Source organism: Antennarius striatus, chromosome 3, assembly GCF_040054535.1.
Source record: "Antennarius striatus isolate MH-2024 chromosome 3, ASM4005453v1, whole genome shotgun sequence".
NCBI classification, from domain to species: Eukaryota; Metazoa; Chordata; class Actinopteri; order Lophiiformes; family Antennariidae; genus Antennarius; species Antennarius striatus.
Genome location: NC_090778.1, coordinates 27574007 through 27593945, shown reverse-complemented (window position 1 = coordinate 27593945; position 19939 = coordinate 27574007). Strand labels below are relative to the sequence as shown.

General features: G+C 40.7%; 3 protein-coding genes and 1 long non-coding RNA gene across 4 annotated transcripts; 2 read left to right on the top strand and 2 right to left on the bottom strand.

The window, feature by feature from the left end:
* Positions 1 to 512: 512 nt before the first annotated feature.
* shld3 (shieldin complex subunit 3) lies at positions 513 to 3774 on the bottom strand. Its single transcript, XM_068311152.1, has 3 exons — positions 3702 to 3774; positions 2585 to 3290; positions 513 to 1471 (listed from the first exon to the last, which is right to left on the bottom strand). Exons 2-3 carry the CDS (start codon positions 3212 to 3214, stop codon positions 1268 to 1270), a joined length of 834 nt encoding a protein of 277 aa, XP_068167253.1. The 5' UTR covers positions 3215 to 3290; positions 3702 to 3774; the 3' UTR covers positions 513 to 1267.
* Positions 3775 to 4113: 339 nt separating this feature from the next.
* Positions 4114 to 14890, bottom strand: LOC137592149 (serine/threonine-protein phosphatase 2A catalytic subunit beta isoform). The gene is made up of 8 exons (XM_068310082.1): positions 14476 to 14890; positions 12386 to 12424; positions 11463 to 11633; positions 9764 to 9937; positions 9522 to 9611; positions 8591 to 8752; positions 5313 to 5431; positions 4114 to 4834 (listed from the first exon to the last, which is right to left on the bottom strand). The coding sequence occupies exons 1-8, from the start codon at positions 14575 to 14577 to the stop codon at positions 4762 to 4764; spliced, it is 930 nt and encodes a 309-aa protein (XP_068166183.1). The 5' UTR covers positions 14578 to 14890; the 3' UTR covers positions 4114 to 4761.
* LOC137592151 (uncharacterized) lies at positions 5438 to 7656 on the top strand. The gene is made up of 2 exons (XR_011034996.1): positions 5438 to 6380; positions 6893 to 7656. It is a non-coding gene; the product is annotated as an uncharacterized lncRNA (long non-coding RNA).
* Positions 14891 to 15995: 1105 nt separating the features above from the next.
* srp19 (signal recognition particle 19) lies at positions 15996 to 19335 on the top strand. The gene is made up of 5 exons (XM_068310083.1): positions 15996 to 16201; positions 17360 to 17435; positions 17630 to 17701; positions 17792 to 17900; positions 18885 to 19335. Exons 1-5 carry the CDS (start codon positions 16164 to 16166, stop codon positions 19010 to 19012), a joined length of 423 nt encoding a protein of 140 aa, XP_068166184.1. The 5' UTR covers positions 15996 to 16163; the 3' UTR covers positions 19013 to 19335.
* The last annotated feature ends 604 nt before the right edge of the window (positions 19336 to 19939 follow it).

Here is a 19939-nt window from a genome sequence, read left to right as displayed (position 1 = left end):
TGTACATTACATATTTTTATTAATGTTTACTGTGACAATCATTCAACAATCCGAGCCAAATACTTATGTAACCATGAAAAGCGAATGGAATTTTCAAAATAAAACATGTTCGGCGAACACAAGGATATTTGCGAGCACATGTGTCAAAAATAGGGTTAATTTTTGAAAAGATACGTAAAATATCAAACATAATATTTGTCCATGATCTTATTTTAACATTATTATATTCGTAACGTTGAGATCCAAAGCACATGCCGTTAAACCAATTACAGGAGAGAGGCATGGCACAACGTCACATCCGGTAACCTACATTTTAATTCAGTGAACAAGGATGTCAAGACAGAGCACCATAGCAACAAAAGAAAGAGTGTGATGGAGGAGGTGTACTGTATTCATGCTGTCCTCATTTATTCAGGCCGCAGCCTTTCAGAGTGAGTGGGACCGTTTATTTCTGTGTCAGTGAGAAACAGGGCGACTTATGCAAGGCTAAAATCCATCAATACTGACACTGGTTAAACATAATAAACATTTATTTACACCTGAGTCACAACAAAGTCAAAACAAGAATCATAGGATAGTGGGATATGATATCATACCGTAAATTCATGAAAGAAATAGTTGTGGACGTAAACTGCTTACCCCACAGCTCACGTTCCTGATGGCACCATACTTCATAATTTATTAACACGCTTGTCATCGCAGCATGAAAACACAACAGTCTGAACAGCTCAGACATTAGTACTAGGGCAGGAGAAGAAAAACTGATTCTGTTTCATAAAGAAAAGCCTGTTTTCTTTTCTAAATCTTGTTCAGATTATTTTCTAAAATGCTGGAAGAAAAAACATTTCCGAAAATAAAATATCACCAAAGCCACAAAAGTATGACTGATGATAACCAGACCTCAGGATTTACTTTTCTAAAATTGTATGTAAAAGCTTTCAAGAAATATTAAGTACATATTCAAATCATATCAATAGAATATACAGTAGGTTGAGCTTTGACAACAAAAAATATCTGTTGGATGTCTTCAGTTCATTCATAATGTATTTTTTTATAAAAATTTAAAGTTCAGCAGTTGAGGATTTTTAAAAAGCATTTAAAAAAAATTCTGTTTCCATTCGATATTTAAATTATATTATACTGGAATATAATGCAGACTATTGCTGTTACGAGTCTCAGAGTCTGTTCTTCAAATCATGGAGACGACTTCTCGTATCCGAACATCTATGAATACGTTTGGACAGCTGGTTACTTCTGGGACGTTTCTCTACATGCTGAAGATTTTTCCCAGTCTTCGAACTGACAAGCTGATTCTTCCTGACAGCTGCAGCTCGTCCTTCAGGAAGCGTCCCACCTGCTCCGCGTGGATGACGTCACAGAACACCCAGATCTCCGCCCGTTCCCACTGGATGTTGGCATTACACGTGGGCAAACGGGATGTCTGGACGGATCGGCTCACGGCCTGCCAGACCTGTGAGGGGGAGGGCCGATAAACAAGGAGGAAGAGCATTAAAAAACAAAGATGAAGGACAGGAAATTAAAGAAGCCATTGATCTTTTTATCTGATTATCTTACAATTCATGTTGCTTCAAGAAAAGAAGTCAAATTAAGAAAGAGAAGTCAAGCACCAAAATAACGCAAATAATCTGAGTCAAATCTATCATTATAAATGATAAATACACACTTTGTATTTCCCTTGTTGCATTAGAGTTTAGATAGTACAGACATGTCAGAAAAAAAGGAAACATCTGTTTTGACTTCACACAGATCAAATGATCTAGTAATATTCAGGCTCACTTGTGTTGTGTAGTAGATGAATAACTAAACTAATTTGGCTGCAGGAACAGAAATAATTTTTCTAACCACCTTGTAACTGGATGCATCTTTAACTTGAGCTCAGGCAAAATCTGTTGATTGCTGTGGAAAACGTGACGCAGATAGAGATCCATAGACACACACAAAGAGTGATGTCAGCTCAGTTTCCCATCAACCGACGTCTGATCTCAGCAGTGCAGGTCCAGCAGATTTCAATCAGTTTTTACAGCCAAAGCCGATAAGAGAAGTTATTTAACATTTTTTTAGCTGTAAAGAAAACTCATAACCTGAAGATTATCACTGTAAGAAAGGCTGACGGTCCTGAGACATTGGGTCAACAGTCAGCCGTCAGTCCGTCGCCCTAGTTTTGATGCTGACGCCAACAAGCTGCTGATGATGTTACCTATACCCTCAGGACGTTGAATCAGCAGCTTTTCATTTGCCCATGTTTACACACTGTCAACTCAACATCGCTGCAATAATGATCTGCCACACCAAAAGCAGTGTAATATGTGATTTTAGGTAGAATGAATCAAAACAGGGGCAACATTTCACTCATGCATTGAGAAGCACCTTTTAAACAATTATTTAGCAACCCTGATGCTGTCTCAGTCCTGCCCTGACGAGGATTTGGTTAGGTTTCCTATTTCTCTGTTAGCAGCTACATGAAGGTAAATTTAAAAAATGCATTTTAGAATTCAGTTAGAGCGCAGCTTCACAGATCTGAAAGCGTAGCTGCAGACTCCTACCCCATGAATAATGGACTGACCTGTTCAATGTCCCCAGTGGCTCCACAGTTGTGCTGACTGATTACCCATTTGACCCTCTGGCGGAGGTGGAGTCTGTGGACGGACATCACGCGACGGAAGTTCTGGGACAGTGACTGGGAGCTCTGAAGAAGAACTTTATTCTGAATGAAGACGCTCCAGGACCGTTTGCGTGGTGATGCTGTGAAGAGTAAGTCACTCTTGTGTTTTCCAGGTGAAGATTTGTTGATATCTCTCTGTTTTTTTGAATTGTTTCCATCCTCCCAGGAACTGTTTAGGTTTTCTGAGACACAGACACAATTGTCGGGCTTTTCTGGCTTTTCCAGCGGCGTTCCGGTCGTCTCTGCTCGAGGACATTCATAAGCTCTTTCTGGTCCGCGACCATCACCTACAGGTTTTTGTGGGTTGTTCTGAACCGTAGGAGTATGTGGTTTGTTCTCAGAGATGGTGATGATGGGAGCTGCTTTGGCAGGTCTGATTGGCCGGTGAAGGTCTGCGGCAGCAGGGAACCAGGGGGTGAAGACCGGAGGAGTCCGACAGGGGAAAGACTCGAGCAGCTTCTCTGTCGTTTCCAACAGAGAGCTGAGCCCAGCAGCTGATTCAGGCTGGTAGTGCAGAACCACATCCTCCATCCAGATGGATGGAGATCACATGTCTGACCGCATCACCAGCTTCCTCCTCATCTTCCACCTCAAGATTACTTCACCTCTAGTAAAATGGAACATGGGAATAATAATAGGCTTAGTCAAAGTGAAGCGTTTGGAAACTCTTGTGCAACAAGGGTCAACACAGCGGTATAACTATAGCTTATATAGTATTAAATTAAATCAACCACCACCAATAAAAATGTGATATGAATAAAAATGATTATTTCCTCACAAGTTTTGGAAAATCTCTGAATCTGGCAACACTTCTAATAGTATTAACAATATTGATAATAATTCTAACAATCGGCCTCTGCCCAAACAGGAAGCTAATGTTTTTAGCTTGCTATGCTAGCTGCTAGATGACGTTAAATAAATTTAGCCAACTACAGTAGCACATCGAGATGCTAGCGATACAGATATAAACTTCAAGCAAGAAACTTAAATGTACGTGTTTAATGTTAATATAAAATACCAGCAATTTAGTGGTTTATGGTCCTCTGAGCGCAAACAAGGAGTTAAGCTGTCATGGCGACGATGTATCACGTGCTACATTGAAATCTCGCGATAGTTCAAAACCTCACGTTGACGGTCCGCCAAGAGTTCGTCCTTTGGTCTCCCACTGCCAGATTAAAACTAACTTTGATTACGTCGCTTCAAATTATGCCTCGTTATTTTATTTTATTTTTTTACTGTTTTTATCTTTTTTACTGCCCTGGAAACCATTCTGACCGTCCAATCATTAATAACTTCACATTTTTAATTTTTTTAAATTCTGAGGCACCTTGCATGTTATTATATGAAAAGAGCTTCATAAGTAAAGTTGATTTGTTCACATGGCTAAAAACTACAAAACTACAAAAAAAAAGGACACCGACGCAGCCCACTAGTTTGTCAATAGGACATTTTATTTCATACGTCTGTTGTCTTTATTCAAATTACAGTAATATACTTGCTGAGATGACCACCGGCTGCAGCTTGGACAGCTAAAACTGACAGCTGTTCTACTTGAAGCTGGAATTTTTATCCTTTTTTTCCTCTTTTTTTTAAAATGATCTTGCAACAGAAAAAAAGCACAGATGCCATGAAGTGTGTGGTGTGGCGGTGACGTCAGGTAGGTCGGGTTATAGTGGTGGATTAACAAAACAGAACAAAAGCAAAAGAAACATTGCCCGTTGTACATGTTGTAAAAGGATCAGAATATGGCACATTTGGTCCACGTTGGTAGTTTTATTATCTTGTTTTCAAACATGTAATAAACAAAAAAAAGAAGAAAACAGATATTTGTACGTGTTTTGTCCCCAGAAGCACAGCATTAATGACAGCATATTGAAAACAAGACTGTAAGGGGGGGGGGGGCTGCTCTTTAAGTTTCTCTCTTGGTTAAAATCTCGGTTCATGAGCCAATCGTTTGTTTCTATTCTCCTTGGTAAAGCATAATTATTATTCCTATCTTTCCATCCAGAATGAGGGGATAGGGGCAGCGGGTACAGGATGGAACTTTGTGGATGACTGACAGGGATGGCTTTGGACATTCACAGGAAGTAGTCAGGAGTGCGTCTGGTCACATGGGGCTCGCCGCGGCGGGGGGCCGGGTCAAACTGAAGGCTGAAGAGACAAAAAGGTGTCGTTATTGTCTTCTTTCTGTTCTGGATGTCAGTAATAATATCATTCATCTGTTAAATGTTTGGTCCAGGATGCTGGACGTAACCTTTACGCTGGGTGAGCTGCAAGTCCATCACAAACAGAATCATACACTGAGAGGACAACAGCAGACGAAGCTAACGTGGCTAACACGATGGACATGACCTGATGTGGGGCTGTGACCCACACCACCACTAGGGGGCAATCGAGGAGTTTTGGCTTCCTGTCAGAGGAGCTGACATGTCGTCCATCTGTGCATACAGTCAGTGGTGCAGACATTCATTCACAACTAACGTTCAGAGAATGGCTGTTTCTGATTTACTGATGAGTAAATATCAACCAAACAAACATCTTAACTTCAGTTCAGCTGAGTCACATACATTTAATCATTGGTGGAACCTCTATATGAAGTCTGACGGTTCCCTCATGTGTTTCAACTTACAAGGAGTATTTCAGAGTGTCATCCAGTTCCATGATGGCTGCCTGGTTTCCACAGCGGTAGCAGTAGTTTGGAGCACTAAAGATGGTCACCACATTCTTATCATGGCCCCAGTTGTAGCCCTGAAGGTGAAGACATGTCAGAATCAGACTGAAATATTCCGGACACTGACCTCACCAGCAACATGACCGGTGTTAAATTAATCAATCAACAGAAGTTACTGAAATGTTCTTAAGTTCTTTGTTGGTGTGAAATTAAACTCTTTGCCATTTCATTTTGTTGTGGCGTCTGGACGAATCTCATCTGAACACTAAGGGAGTCTCTCAGGTGAACACGGGACCAGAAAAACACTGCGCCCTTATCACTTTATTATATTATGTTGCCATGCCTACACAGAATACATGGATAAGGACTGTTTTCATTCCGCTTGACTAGACACACCCTAAAGTCATTTAACTCACAGAGTGCCAAAGACGTCATATTTCGTCTTATAGAATCCAAACGTTGAGTGCCAAAGACGTCATATTTCGTCTTAGGCGTTTTTTATAGGGAACGTTAGATCAAAGCGTTTCGCACATTCTGTGTGATTTTCAGCCTTGTATTCCATTTATTCCGGTCGGGGGCAGTGTTTGACACCCCAGATCACCAGATAAAACGACAAAGAAGCGTCGGTGTTGGGGCAGTAGTGGAGAGAAAAATGGCGAAGCGCAAGGCGAAAGCGTGTGGAGGAGGCAGGTTCAAGCAGCTCACACTGGCACAGAGCTTGTCTGGCAGTGTAGCTGCTGTGGAAATGAGCGACAGCGGTAAGGATCGGGGTGCAGGAGATGCACCCAAGGAGGTTGAAGACCGGATCGGAGGCGAGGAAAGCGTGGCGGGTTGTAGCGGGGCCCCCCCGCAGTTCGGCGGCGTCCCACACGGGAGCGCCGCTGCGGAGAGTTCTCCGCTGCGTCTGTCCGGCGACAGGTCTGACTCTGAACCGGACCCGGACTCGTCATGAGTGGATTCCGTCAGAAAGCAGCAGGGAGTCCTCCCCAGACCTGGGGGAGCCCACGGAGGATCTGAGGAGCAAAGGTAACTATTTTGCTACTTTGTTACATGATGTAAAAAACACGCGTCGGCCCTCCGTCTCCCATAAGTTGTTCCCCATCCATGAATGTATTACTCTTTTGTGTAAAATGGTACTTATTTCAGGCATGTGTGTGTATATATGTATAATATGTGTGTGTGTATGTTTTGTAGAATAGTACATATTTCAGGCATGTGTGTGTATACATGTATAATATGTGTGTGTGTGTGTGTGTATGTTTTGTAGAATAGTACATATTTCAGGCATGTGTGTGTATACATGTATAATATGTGTGTGTGTGTGTGTGTATGTTTTGTAGAATAGTACATATTTCAGGCATGTGTGTGTATATATGTATAATATGTGTGTGTGTGTGTATGTTTTGTAGAATGGTACATATTTCAGGCATGTGTGTATATAATATATATATATATATATGTTGTGTAAAATGATATCCTACTTATTTCAAGCATGCATATATATATAGTGTAAAATTGTATATTTCTATATTTTACAGTCCCTAAAACGAGTAGAGGACGTGCATCTGCAAGAGGGAGAGGTGCGAGGAGACGCCAATCACTGGAGGTGGATGCAGGTGTTTGGGGTCATGATGGCTGGAAACCCACTAAGTTCCCATTCGTGGCAACCCCTGGTCCCCAGAATGCGGCTGCAGACCTGGATTCAGACCAGCCGGTTGACTTCATGGAGCTGTTTCTGACTGACGAGCTGCTGGGTCACATTGCCTCTCAGAACAACCTGTATGCACGGCAGTTTATACAGGCACATCCTGAAGCTCTGCCACACTGAAAAGGGGTACGTGTCACATGAGGAGGGCGAGGCGATGGAGGTCGAAGACGTGCTGCAAACCAGGTCACTCAGAAACAGAGACCCAGAAGGCAGACTCGATGGCCTGATGTCCAGGCACAAGCTGGAACGTTTGAGGGCCACCACAAAGAAGGCACATCCCTCAAGGAAATGTCGGGTGTGTGTTAGAAGGGGTGGGAGGAGTGAGACCAGGATGTGGTGCAAGGCCTGTCGTATTCCCCTGCATGCAGGAGAATGCTTCACTGTGTATCACACGCAAAATAAATATCATTGATTACACTCGCACTCACCCACACACACTCACCTGTAAATGGTTCTGACAGTTGAGAGTGAAATGAATGTACTTTGTTATGTTGTCTAATTTTCAAAATTGTTATAAAATCATTTGTTCATCAAAAATGTTTTTTCTAATGATGTTTGCATTGTTTCAATAAGTAAAAGTATTTTCAGAAGTTTGATGTTGGAGTTTTGCTTGAATTTGCTTCTCTGCAGTAAAACGTCATTATCTCCGTTTTCTGGTCAAAATCAGCCGTTTTTGCTGAAACCACCCTGTGTTCTACGGGCAATAACTAAACACACATAGATGCTAGAAACAAACTTTTTTTTTCTGATGAAAGAAGACAGTCTAAAGTTTCGGGTGATATGTGGAATGTTTATGTAGCCTAAAAAATGAATATTTGGTGGGCCTTCAAAATTCAGTGAAAATGCTCAAAATCTCTGGCACTGGGGAGCTGTCCGCTCTGAATGTGTCTGGCAGTCAATGAGTTAATAATCTTAAAACCTCGACGTTTAAGGAGATTCAACTGTTGAGTTAGTTTAACTCTTTATTTTCCAGGTATAACATTTCTCACAGAATTTCCTGATTATTTTCTCGACAGTAAACACAACATCCACAGGTTCTACACTTTAAGGTAAATAGTATAAAAAGTTCAAGAATATATACAGTAATCCGTCGTTTATTCCCACTTCAAGATGCACGGCTTCACTACATTGCGGATTTTTAATATGTAGTCACGTGATACCGTACGCGCATGCTATTAGCTGACAGCATCCATGCATGCACTGTGTCCCGAGACTCATTGTTCCTCCTGCAAGTTTACTTTAATACAAAAGTGTTTTAAATGGGCTATAAGAGTGTGGAAAAATACAGATATAAGGTGGTTTAATATCAGGATGGGGAGGGTTCATAAAGGTTTAAATTACAGTAAATAATAAACTAAATAGTTTGGCACTATTTTGCTGAATTTTTTCACTGCTGGTCCTGGAACGCATTAACCGCGAGTAACGAGGGGATACTGTACATACACATACATATTTAATAAATTATGAACCTGAACCAGCCCATCTTCTGATGATGAAGATGGTAATGATGGTGGTGGGTGTGTCTTACCTCCATGACCAGCTGATGGGCGCGGGACACCAGGGTGAGGCCGTTGGCGTGGTTGAAGGTTTCAGAGATATCCTGTCCAAAGGTGTAACCAGCACCTCGGGGAGAGATGCCCCATCCGCCACGATCGTCAGGATCCGACCACAGCAGGTCGCACATCGGGCCCTGGGAGAGAGGCAGGGGCCTTAATGTCAGAGCTCCAGCCTTCGTCTGGACTGGACAGCTGAACGAGAAGCATCTGAACCACCAGCAGTGAACAGACACCTTCACAAACGCTGTGTGTTTTTCAGCCTGACGTTAGGCACCGCTCCGTCAGAACACACAAGTCTGGTTTCACCACCAGGTTCCTTCTAGAGGCTGCAAGCCTGATCGGTTCAATGCAATTTAAATGTGACCGTTTCCGTCCCTGAAGATGCCGTTCTTGTGTAAAGAGATGATAAGACAACAGGTTCCTGTTTTTGGATCAAGTCTTTGTGTAAACTTCCCTTTTAGTTGGATCCACACAAAAACTCAACCAGTCCAGCCTCCTTAAATAAAGAAAACTCCCTTCCAGACATGAAACGTTTGTGCTGAGAAATCAACGCATCAACATTTAACTAACTGGCTGCCATTGAAGTCTCTAGACACCAGTGACATTTTCAACATGTAAGCCTGGAGGACGGTTTGGCGGAGCTATTTAGTGAAAATCAGGCTTCTAATCACCCTTACACACACGATCAACTAATTACCAGTATCCCGTTACCACAAAGCCTCAAGAAAAAACAGCTGTGACTCATGTGAGACCTAAAATACTGAATCACCGCCCCCCCTTCAATTCATCCTGTTTGATAAAAACTACAGTGAGAAACTGTTTTAGAAAATGAGTCAACATCTTGAGACAGAATAATCTTTGCAGTGAGGCTGCAGGCCCAGACTTTCATTCAGATTTGTGTACCTCATGTGGGACTTCTTGCAGGCGGTCCAGAGCTCGTATGTGATCCAGGGTGTCTATGGAGGGAGACAAACCTCCGTGGAGACAGAAGATCTGAAATGGAAACCAGTTTAACACTTAATTCAATGCTGGAAGTACTGAAATAAACCTAAAGTGTTGGATTCTCTTCAGCATGGACCAGACTTTGCTACAACATCCTTCAACAGCAGAAACTCAGGCATCACAACGCTGTTAGTCAGTCCTACCTGTCCGTCCACCAGCGCGGTGAGAGGCAGGTAATCGAACAGGTCTGTGAAGTACTTCCAAACGTTGGCGTTGCCGTACTTCCTCAGGCACTCGTCGTAGAAGCCGTAGACCTGTGTGATCTGCCGCGACTCGTGGTTCCCTCGCAGGATGGTGATTCGCTCCGGGAAACGGACCTGAAAGAGCAGACAGAGCGTTTGAAAAGCTGCTGGAAGGACGAACCTCCACGGTCGATCAGAGTTTGGCTTCTCCTAATGTCTGACGCATCTGGAACGAAGTAGACCTGAGAGCATATTTTCCATCAAAAATATGTTTTCACTTATATCATAGGTCAACAATATCATATTACAAAATGTGATTTGAAAATAGGATTTTTTAACAAATTATAAAGCATACAAAATATGTTGTACTTGGTTATCAACACAATCATTATAATTTATCCACCAAATTAACAGTCTGTAGCACTAAAAAGGTAAGTCAAAAACAAACGTATAATTTTTTTTTCTTGATGGTGCCTGAGTAACAATTTCATTCGATCACATCAGTATTTTAGTTAATCCGACATTTAACACTTGGCTGGTGCTTTTTTGGGTAGCTTAACAAGAAAAAAAAAAAGAAAAAAAGAAGAGCTGCTGGTCAGGTTGAGTCATGTCAAGCAGGTTAACCCTGAACATTTCCAGTGATCAGCTGAATCTGACCTCTCAGGAGGTGGATTCCTTCCTCGTTGTCAGATGACAGCTGTGTTACGTTTATTGAGGCTTTTATGATGCCATAAAAGCCTCAATAAAACCACCACAGCCACTGAATGAGTAAATTAGATGTGCGTCTCATCAGAGGGAGCAGTGGTGCAGCTGATTATTGTGTTTGTTCACTGCTATTTGAACAAAGGTCAGAGTAAGTGGAGGTTTATTTTTAAAATGCAGGTTTATTCTCCTGCGTCGTAGATTTGTCATGATAACAAAGAGATGGTATCAGACTCGATGCCCCATCGAGTCCAGATTTACACTTGAGTTTGTCTTTATGGTTTTGTGATGTGAGGCTGAAGATCAGCTGACAGCCAAAGAGCAACAGGGTATATGGAGGCCAGTTTGTTTACAGGTTTTAATGTAACCAGAATCTGTTCTGTACTTACAGCTGCGTGACATGGGAATTTAGCTGGCCTCTGCTACCAGTGGTGTTTGGAGGACATGCTGGACGCCTCCTGTTTCATGTGTCAAACAGAAACAGGAAACCGCAGCGAAGCGGCTCCTGACTCAAGTCACGCCCAGTCGTCTCTGGTACCACATGATTCTGATAAAAGTCAAACCATTGTCCTCTGTTCTGCCAGGCAGCACGATCCGCTGCTCAACACGGTAGTGAGCGACATAAGAAACTAAATGGAAACAGAGCTGAATTCTTTTCACTTTGATGTGTATGGGTTTATTTTAAAAAAAATTGTGATTTAAATTACAAATCATATACTTGATCAGGTTTGTTAGGAGGCGACTGTCCTGCAGTAGCGACTGTCTCTGCTGTAGTTATGACTGAACACGCACACAAAATTTACATAACCAAGAAACAAGAGGCAAACAACAAATACTGCAGACGTCTTGAGACGCCTGATGTTTTGGACTTTTGTCAGCACTTGACTGCAAATAAGATGAAAGCACTGTTAGCTCTGCTCTAACAATCTCGGTCATGTACGCAGTCGGCGGCGTTTACCTTTAGTGTGACGAGCAGTGTGACCGTCTCCACCGAGTAGTAGCCTCTGTCGACGTAGTCTCCCATGAACAAGTAGTTGGTGTCGGGAGACTTGCCTCCGATCTTAAACAGCTCCATCAGGTCGTGGAACTGACCGTGGACGTCGCCGCACACCGTCACCGGGCATCGCACCTGAGGACACAGGAAGCAGACAGAAAAGTTGGAAACAACTGATTTTTAATTCATCTCAGATATTAACGCTAATTATTTGTGTTGTAAATTTACTATTGAAGAGTTTGTGATTTTTTTGATGTAAAACATATTACAATATGAAAATACCAGAATTGTAGTCAGATATATCCAGTTAAGACACTTTTATTGTATTAAGCTGTAAACATCCACCCAGTGTAGGAACAAACCCTTCCTCTTTGTAGTCCATGGGGTGTAAATAAGTGTGATGTTGTTCCTGACTACAGGCGCTCTGTCCTGCTCTGCTCCAGTCACACCAGACGGACAACACTAAGTCAGCATCCAATAAAATACTGTGTGCTTTCTGCTGAAATGTCAACCATCGCATCACAGCGAGTCGAAGTGGGTTAATTCGCACCAGACATGTGACTTCATGCTCAAAAAGCTTTAGCAGGTTTATTTCAGTTCCTTTCCCAATGAGGTTTGGAAACCTTCTGGTAACATTCCAACAACAGTGTGACCACTTTTTATTATTGTTTTTTTGGACATTGATGTTTGAATCATATTTAATTCATGGTCTACTGATCAGATCATTTACATACAGAAGCCTGGATTCAGCTAAAACATCCGGATTTGCTTTTTGGGATATTCTTCTTTGACTTATTTTTACACATTAGTTTAAACAGTTCATGTTATAGTTAAGCTGCTTTAAGGCAGACAAGTCACACGAAGTTAATTATAAAATCACTTCTCACCTCCTGGACATTGGACTCCTTAGTCAGGATCTCCTTGGCCTGGAAGACAAACACAGATTATCCCATGAGAAACATGATGAATTTTCTTTCACATCATCCTTCTCTACAGACTGTTTTAACCGTTACGGTCAGATCACAGCTCTCTGCTGATCTACTGAGTCCTTCTGATGTGAAATATAGAAGTAAAAAGAAATTAACGATAACACTGATTCAAGTTCTGTTGTTTGTTCGTTGGAAAAGATTCGCTAAACAGAATACAAAACTATTATTTGAATTAAACTGTCTGCCTTTATGGTCACTTCAAAATGACCAAGATCTATTCTAAAGCCGCAAGCAGAACACATCTTTTTTTAAAGTACTGAAACACTAATTCTTGTCATTCACATCATTGCTGAGCCTTCAGGACAGACTGATGCTTTTTTTCTGAAGTGTTAAATCTGTGTGACCGCTGGACACTAGTGTTAAAAATAATTTGTTCATAAATAGAACAGATGACGCAAAACCTGATTTGTGTGATTCGAATGTGCTTCTATTGATAATTCTGATCAATTCCTAATCCTATAGTTGAAGCTGAAAGAATGTTCTCCCCTCAGAAGTAACTCTCAAAATAGCAAAACCACAAATGTCAGAAATCCAAGTTACCCTGTTTGTGTTATCAGAGAGACTAAAGTTCACAAAATCATACAAAATAAAAATATATATTTACAATGAAAAACGTGGTGGATCAATAGTGGGATTAAAGGCCTCGTGTAAAAATGACATCTACTGACATCACTTTTAATTTCATTGAGAAAATAATTTATCCTGAACTTGAACAGCCTTTAAATTGAACTGAACTACCCCCAAGTAAAAAAAGGTCTAGCTCACTGAACATCAGCTAGAATAGTGCTGAGCGATGTGACCGCAAAACTCAAAGCTCATCATGGATTAATGATTTATGTCACATGCTTCTCTTTTATCATGAAATGTTCAATACTGACAGAGTTCAGCTCTTTGATCGCTCATTCTTTCTGACATCGTGTGAAAAAGTTAACATTTCAGCTTTAAAATGAAACCAAATGCCTTATAATGTAGAACATATTTTTGCAAACAAAATGATTTTAAATAAAGACATTTCATTAATTGAAATGAGCCTGAATAAGTCACTGAAAGGTAAAAAAAAAAAAGTCCCAACTATAAAATAAATGAATATGGAAATACATCTAGAGGAGCAGCTTCGATGATTTGTGGTATTATTTCTCCTCAAAGTCAGTAATTTTAGCTTAGACGTATGATCACTGAAATGTTTGTAAAAATTTGCATCAGCAGCAATTAACCAGTTCAGACAGTTTATTAATCTACAATTCGGACCTGCTATAATTTGTGTTAATCTACCAAACCCAAACAATGACTTATTCTAAATGTAACCATGTTGAATTTGTACAATTCATTTAAACAACGCGGGGTCTTTTCTTCAGTCATTTTTCTACACATAAACAGAATTTAAAATAGGTTCATCTTATTGATATAACGCGTTTCGATGGCTTTAAACCTACTGAATGACTTGTGGGTGGTGCAACACAGCTGAAATGACGTCTGTAAACCGAGGCTCGACAGGTTTGTGCAACACGGTGGATCAATAAGGACAGGGCGCGGTGAAAACCATCACACATTAGGAATGAATCTCTGAATTCAATACGAACATATGTCCTTCAATGTTGAAAAGAACTGCCAGATAGAACAAAGTTGAGGTCTCATCATAAAATGTAGCCCCCGTGAAGAAACAGGCAGTAAAAATGGGCTTCACCTATTTGCTGGTGATGTCACAAGGAATGTGAATTTTCGGCCAGTTTTACATTTAGACACTCTTCTCCTGGGTTTACCAAGCACCTATCGACGGTAACATGTTTGTGAAATTAACTAGCTACTACTGTTGTATTCAATATTAGCGAATTTAGGATGATTGGTCGAAACATGTCAAATGTCAAAAATAGCCGACTCCAATCCAGAAATTAGACGGAGTCACCATCTCTGTTTCACCACTAGGCCACATAGGAGCCGAGGTCGCCGAGTTAGAAATAAAAAATAAAATAAAATTGTAACCAACCTACCTTCTCACAAAGTGTCCTGACTTGGTTTTCCGATAGCTGCTTGCACTCGTTTAGCTGTTCGATCCATTGGTCTAATTCTTTAGTAAAAGATTTGTCTTCCATGACAGCCGTGGTAGCTTGCTAAGCTAGCTGTGTTAGCTACCCGAAAAAACAAACTGGCCTGTGTTTCAACGCTAATGTTAGCTTTTAGCTTGTATTGTTAACCCGATCTAGTCCCGCCAAATCGGTTGCAAAAAAATAAGATAAGACCTAAAATTAACGAGTCGTTCAGTCAACTTCTATCATCATAAATTACCGATGTTAAGTTACCAACGTTAAAAAACAATTTATATTGGTCTGGGGAGTCAAAACAGTCGAATGTCCCCGATGCGACAGACCGTAGCGGCAAAAGGCAGCGGCGTCGCAGCGGTTAGCCGATTTGCTAAAAGAGCTAGCTACAATAACATCCGGGCAATTTCATCAGCGTACAGGCTAAGTGCATTAGCGACACCGCATGGAAGAATGGTGAACAACAAGAAAATGCATTTATTTTTTTATTTTTTATTTTTAAATTTTTTTAAAATAAATATCTAAATAAAATATTAATATAATACAACTAAAATACTTAGTAATACAAATTAATAAATATTTTCATGTTCCTTATAACCTGGCAACTAAATCTGCTAAAATAAGGGTGAAATCCCACGGTGCACTGGCGTCGTGCCCGGAGTGTCCCCCATCTCATGCCCTGTGCCAGCTGAGATAGGCTCCAGCTCCCCGTGACCCGCTATGGTGGATGAAGCGGCAGAAAATGAATGAATGAAGGGTGAAATCTACTTTCTTGTTAAGATAGATAGATAGATAGATAGATAGATAGATAGATAGATAGATAGATAGATAGATAGATAGATAGATAGATAGATAGATAGATAGATAGATAGATAGATAGATAGATAGATAGATATACTTTATTTATCCCTGTTTGGTTCAAGTATCAAAATAAATCTTATATTGTACAACCTTCCTATTTCATGATGACATATTTTAGAAGTGCAGAAGAAGTGGTACCCTTCCAACATTTACTACAAGGAATAAGTGTTTATCTGTCTTACATGTAGCTCAAAAGTCTCCTGGTGTCGCTCCGGAGTGTCCCATGCCTCACGCCCCGAGTCAACCGGCATGAGCTCCGCTTCTTCCCGTGACAGCGGAAGAAGGGTACTGAAGATGAATTAATTAATTAATAAGTAATTAAAATTGTACAATACAAATATTTTACTGTAGTACAATTCTTTTCGGTTTACCAAACAGTTTGAAAAAAAATCTCAGGATGGTAACTAGAAAATACAATTTATTAACCCGTGCATTTATTGTAATAAAACAAGCGCCCTGACTGGTTGTCAATTTACAGGTATACCGCAGCAAAATCCGGACCACTTCCTGAATCAGTCATGTGGTATCCAGCCGGGCAGTGAGGCTTCGGACGTCTTCATTTTCAGCCCCTCCCCCGAGATGAAGCAGACGTCGATACGCTCATCGTGGACACGCCCCTTCCCTTACGGAGCCTTACGTTACTAGTCAACAGGCAAGCAGTGTGTGTCTGTGCGGTGTGGCCGTGTGGCAGACTGTTTCACGGCCGAAGTCAAACCGTGTCTTTATCCAATCGAGACTCAACCGTTTTCAACACATGAAACAACCAAACTAACTAAAAAATGGCTCATCTGACTCAAAACCCTGCGGATAAAGAGAGGTGAGTTCTAGTGAAGGCTGCATGTTAGCATAGCTAAAAGGAAGCTAGCAGGACTTTGCTAGCCTTGCTCAAGCAACGTTGAACCCAAAATAGAGAATAATGCGACAATCTCTAAAAGGAAATGTTTCTGTGGGAAATCTGACAATCATGAAAGATGGTTCTTTAATGTTGATTCGAGTTTAAACCTTCAACACACCCATTCGCTTTTCTACAAACTGTACCGTGACGTGAGCTAGTGAAAGAGGTCCTAAAAGGCGAATGTCTGGGAAATGACTTAAAATGTTGATCTGAATAAATTTTATTTAATACCATCCAAATATTCGAGTTTCAGTCAATCACGTTTGATGATATATTGGGCAACAGCTTCAGCTTATTATACACTAGTTTCGATTTTCCATTAGTTTTGGCCTTTGCTAGTTGCCGTACGATCCAGAGTAATCCTGAAGCATGACGTGGAGAACAACGTTCCTGCACCTGTGCACTTAAATCTCGATCCGATCGACTTTATATTGTTATAAAGGCTCATGGTTATTCATTGTAGGAATATATTTACTTGAGGATCACCTAGTTCCATTTCACAGTTTACAGTTGTGAAATAAACAAGCATGAAATCCTCGTGACTCCCGTATTTCAACTTACTTTCTTTGAAACATTTTATCTTCAGGTTGATCTTGGGTAAAGGCTTAAGGTCTCAGAGAGCTGCAGTTAACTTTAGTCTTCAAAACAAGCTGAGGGCCAATAAACGGGGTGGCAAAAGCTCAGTGGCAGAGCGGGTCGTCCAATGATCCAAGATCAGCGGTTCGATTCCCGCTCCCGACAAACCATCTTCGGAGTGTGAGCTGACAATGAGTGGTGTCAGCTCACCTCCGTGCAAGGCACCGTCCCCCCCACACAAACTGCCCATCTGGGGCACACCGCAAAGTCGCTGCCCGTCATTCTTCCCCCCGTACTAATTGCGTGCTTACAGGCCCCTAGTGTGTATATATGTTTGTTCAGGGGCCTGTACACAATACATATGCCTGTCTAACATATGTATGGTACAAGTGTAAAACTAATTTCCCCATAGGGGATTAATAAAGTGAGTTTCTTTCTTTCCAGGTCACACTGAATAGTCAAACAGTTGATATTTGAAGCGTGTGTGTGTGTGATGTGTTTCAGGTTCATCTGCATCTATCCAATCTACATCAACAGTAAAAAGACACTGGCTGAAGGACGAAGGATCCCCGCAGAAAAGGTGGATCTCCAACAGCTTTTTCATATATTTATCTCTGTTTAAGAACTTAGTTGTGATTATTTTTATTTTTTTTCTCCCTGATCATTTAAACACGGCAGAATCATGAGTTTGCTTTGATGTATGAATCAGAATCATATTTTGGTCATGTGCACCCCTAATGAAAGCAGATGAGTGTTAACGCGATGTGTCTGCAGGCTGTGGAGAACCCGTCCTGCCCTGAGATCAGAGACGTTCTGACAGCTGCTGGTCTCAACGTCTATGTGGAGGTAGAAGGCAAAACTTTTGCCTGCAGAAATATCACCAAATGAAGATGACAACAAACCTAATTCAATGACACCATCCTGATATGATTACAGAACAAAATGCACCCCAAGGAGTGGAACAAAGACGCCCAGTTCAGAGGGCGGGTCAGAGTTCAGGTGAAGCAGGCCGACGGCAGCTTCTGTCAAGAGAAGTTCACCTCACGTGAGTCCTGCTTAGCTTAGCACTTCTATTAGCCTTAACCAACAGTCCGCGTAGACCTAGAGCCACTGATTCCATCTTAACTTCCTTAGCAACATGCTAATTATTATCTATATCAGTCTGTGGAGTCTTAATCCTGAGGATGAAACCAGATGTACATGAACTGTGGACCGTATACAGTAAATACTACACTACTGCGTTAGTGCGAGCGGGAAAATAAGTCATCGTCCAACAGTTTTTGGTCTATTCACCAGGTTGAATAGCATTCAGTGTGAAAACAGTTTCTCCAACTGATCCCAGATCTTTTGGTGAATTTACATTCTGCTAACTCACCAATGATGATGCGTCATATTGTTTAGAGCACATGCGTCAAACTCAAGGCCCGGGGGCCTAATGTGGCCCGTCGCATCATTTTATGTGGCCTGCAAGAGCATGAGAGGTCGTTGATCAAAGGTATGCTTTAACCAAAATTACATTTCCCACAATGAAGTAAAGTAACTAAGCCCATTTTATCTCTGACAACAATGTTTTGAACAAAGTAAATGTCTCAACTGTTTGATGTCATTTTTCTTTATTCACTTGGATAATACATCCTTGATTGATGGAGATATGTGGGTTTCATAACCTGACAAATCTGACGAGCAAACATGTTTTTTTCTGTGCAACTGTGATATTTGTTACTTGAATAATTGAGTTATATTTTTAGAAGTTACATCTGGCCCTTTGAGGACAGCCATTATGCTAATTGGGGCCCTTGATGAAAATAAGTTTGACACCCCTGGTTTAGAGCATTTTGGCAACATGTTGATTCTGTTTAAAGTGTGAAGCGTTTGAGGTCAGACACCAGTTTATAAACCAAATGTCAAGTCAGTTTATTAAGAGCAGTGGAAATAATCACTGATAGATGAGGTGATGTGTCATTATTGTCCCCATGGAGACATTTCAGTCATTCGGTTCATTTAACAGAATTGTGTGTTTTCATCTCAGGTAAAGCTGTGATGTTTTATGTAGCTGAGATGATCCCTAAACTTAAGACCAGGACCCAGAAGAGTGGAGGAGACACCAGCTCCCAGCAGGGAGAAGGAGGAAAGAAAAGCAAGAAAAAGAAGAAATAGATGACAAGATGACCAGTTTTTTATTTCTTTTTAAATTAAAAATGAGGTCACCGTTGTTACTTGGATGAACGTTAAAATAAAACGCCATATAGTTTTTTTTTTCAAACATTTGTTTTTCAGCCTTTGGACCTCAGAGACTTTTTGGAGTTTTTTTATTTTATTTTGGACATTCTGCACATTTCAGTTCAACCTTCTCGCATCTCAGCAGGTGCAAAGAAGGAACTATTTTCTGTGTGGAAGAAAATGTGTCCAGGGATGGAGCAAGGTCATTTCCTCTTTGTTTTTCAGTTAAATGTGTCTTGTTCAATAAAAACTTGATTTTCCTACCTTTGATTCATTTACCCAAATAAAAACAAATGAAAAATAAGCAGTAAATTAATTTGAATCATCCCCATTATGGAACAAAGTGAGGGGCCACATAGAAAAAAATGGATTTTCACCTCAGAAATTCCTCACGTGGTGATTTTGTTTACTCGATCAGTTTACTGGACAGGTGTTTTTAAAATCAGCAGTGTAGCAAAAATGTCATTAAACGGAGAAGACATAAAATTTTAATCTCTTGATTTATAACAAAATCCTACTCTTAACATTTTTTTATCCAGTGAAGATAAAAACTTGGGGTTTTTTTTTAACCATTGCTAATGTTGAGTTATGGAGGTGCTAATTTACTGAAGTAATTAAAACTACTTTTAAGAGTGTTGTAAAATTGAAAGTCCCAGTTAAGTATGAGAAGAGCTTAAAACAAATTGAGAAATGTGCAGCAGAGTTATGATTTAAATAAAATGAAGAATGGAATTGCCGACATTACAATGCAGCACAAGCATCAGTCAGAGTAGAGAGTAGAGTATAACTATTGATCCCTTAAGACATAACAAAGTAAAATAATTTTACTAATCAGACTCTACTACATGATTTTTCATTGTGTTT

What these genes read in the sequence shown, in the direction of transcription:
- srp19 (XM_068310083.1), top strand. Translation starts at nt 16,164, where the DNA reads ATGGCTCATCTGACTCAAAACCCTGCGGATAAAGAGAG. An exon ending in AACCCTGCGGATAAAGAGAG is followed by an intron (nt 16,202 to 17,359) that starts GTGAGTTCTAGT and finishes GATGTGTTTCAG; the next exon opens with GTTCATCTGCATCTATCCAA. An exon ending in GAAGGATCCCCGCAGAAAAG is followed by an intron (nt 17,436 to 17,629) that starts GTGGATCTCCAA and finishes ATGTGTCTGCAG; the next exon opens with GCTGTGGAGAACCCGTCCTG.
- LOC137592149 (XM_068310082.1), bottom strand. Translation starts at nt 14,577, where the DNA reads ATGGAAGACAAATCTTTTACTAAAGAATTAGACCAATGGATCGAACAG. An exon ending in CCCATCAGCTGGTCATGGAG is followed by an intron (nt 5,432 to 8,590) that starts GTAAGACACACC and finishes CTTCACCTTCAG; the next exon opens with GGCTACAACTGGGGCCATGA. An exon ending in GACACTCTGAAATACTCCTT is followed by an intron (nt 4,835 to 5,312) that starts GTAAGTTGAAAC and finishes TTGTCTCTTCAG; the next exon opens with CCTTCAGTTTGACCCGGCCC.
- shld3 (XM_068311152.1), bottom strand. Translation starts at nt 3,214, where the DNA reads ATGGAGGATGTGGTTCTGCACTACCAGCCTGAATCAGCTGCTGGGCTC. An exon ending in CCACTGGGGACATTGAACAG is followed by an intron (nt 1,472 to 2,584) that starts GTCAGTCCATTA and finishes TCCCCCTCACAG; the next exon opens with GTCTGGCAGGCCGTGAGCCG.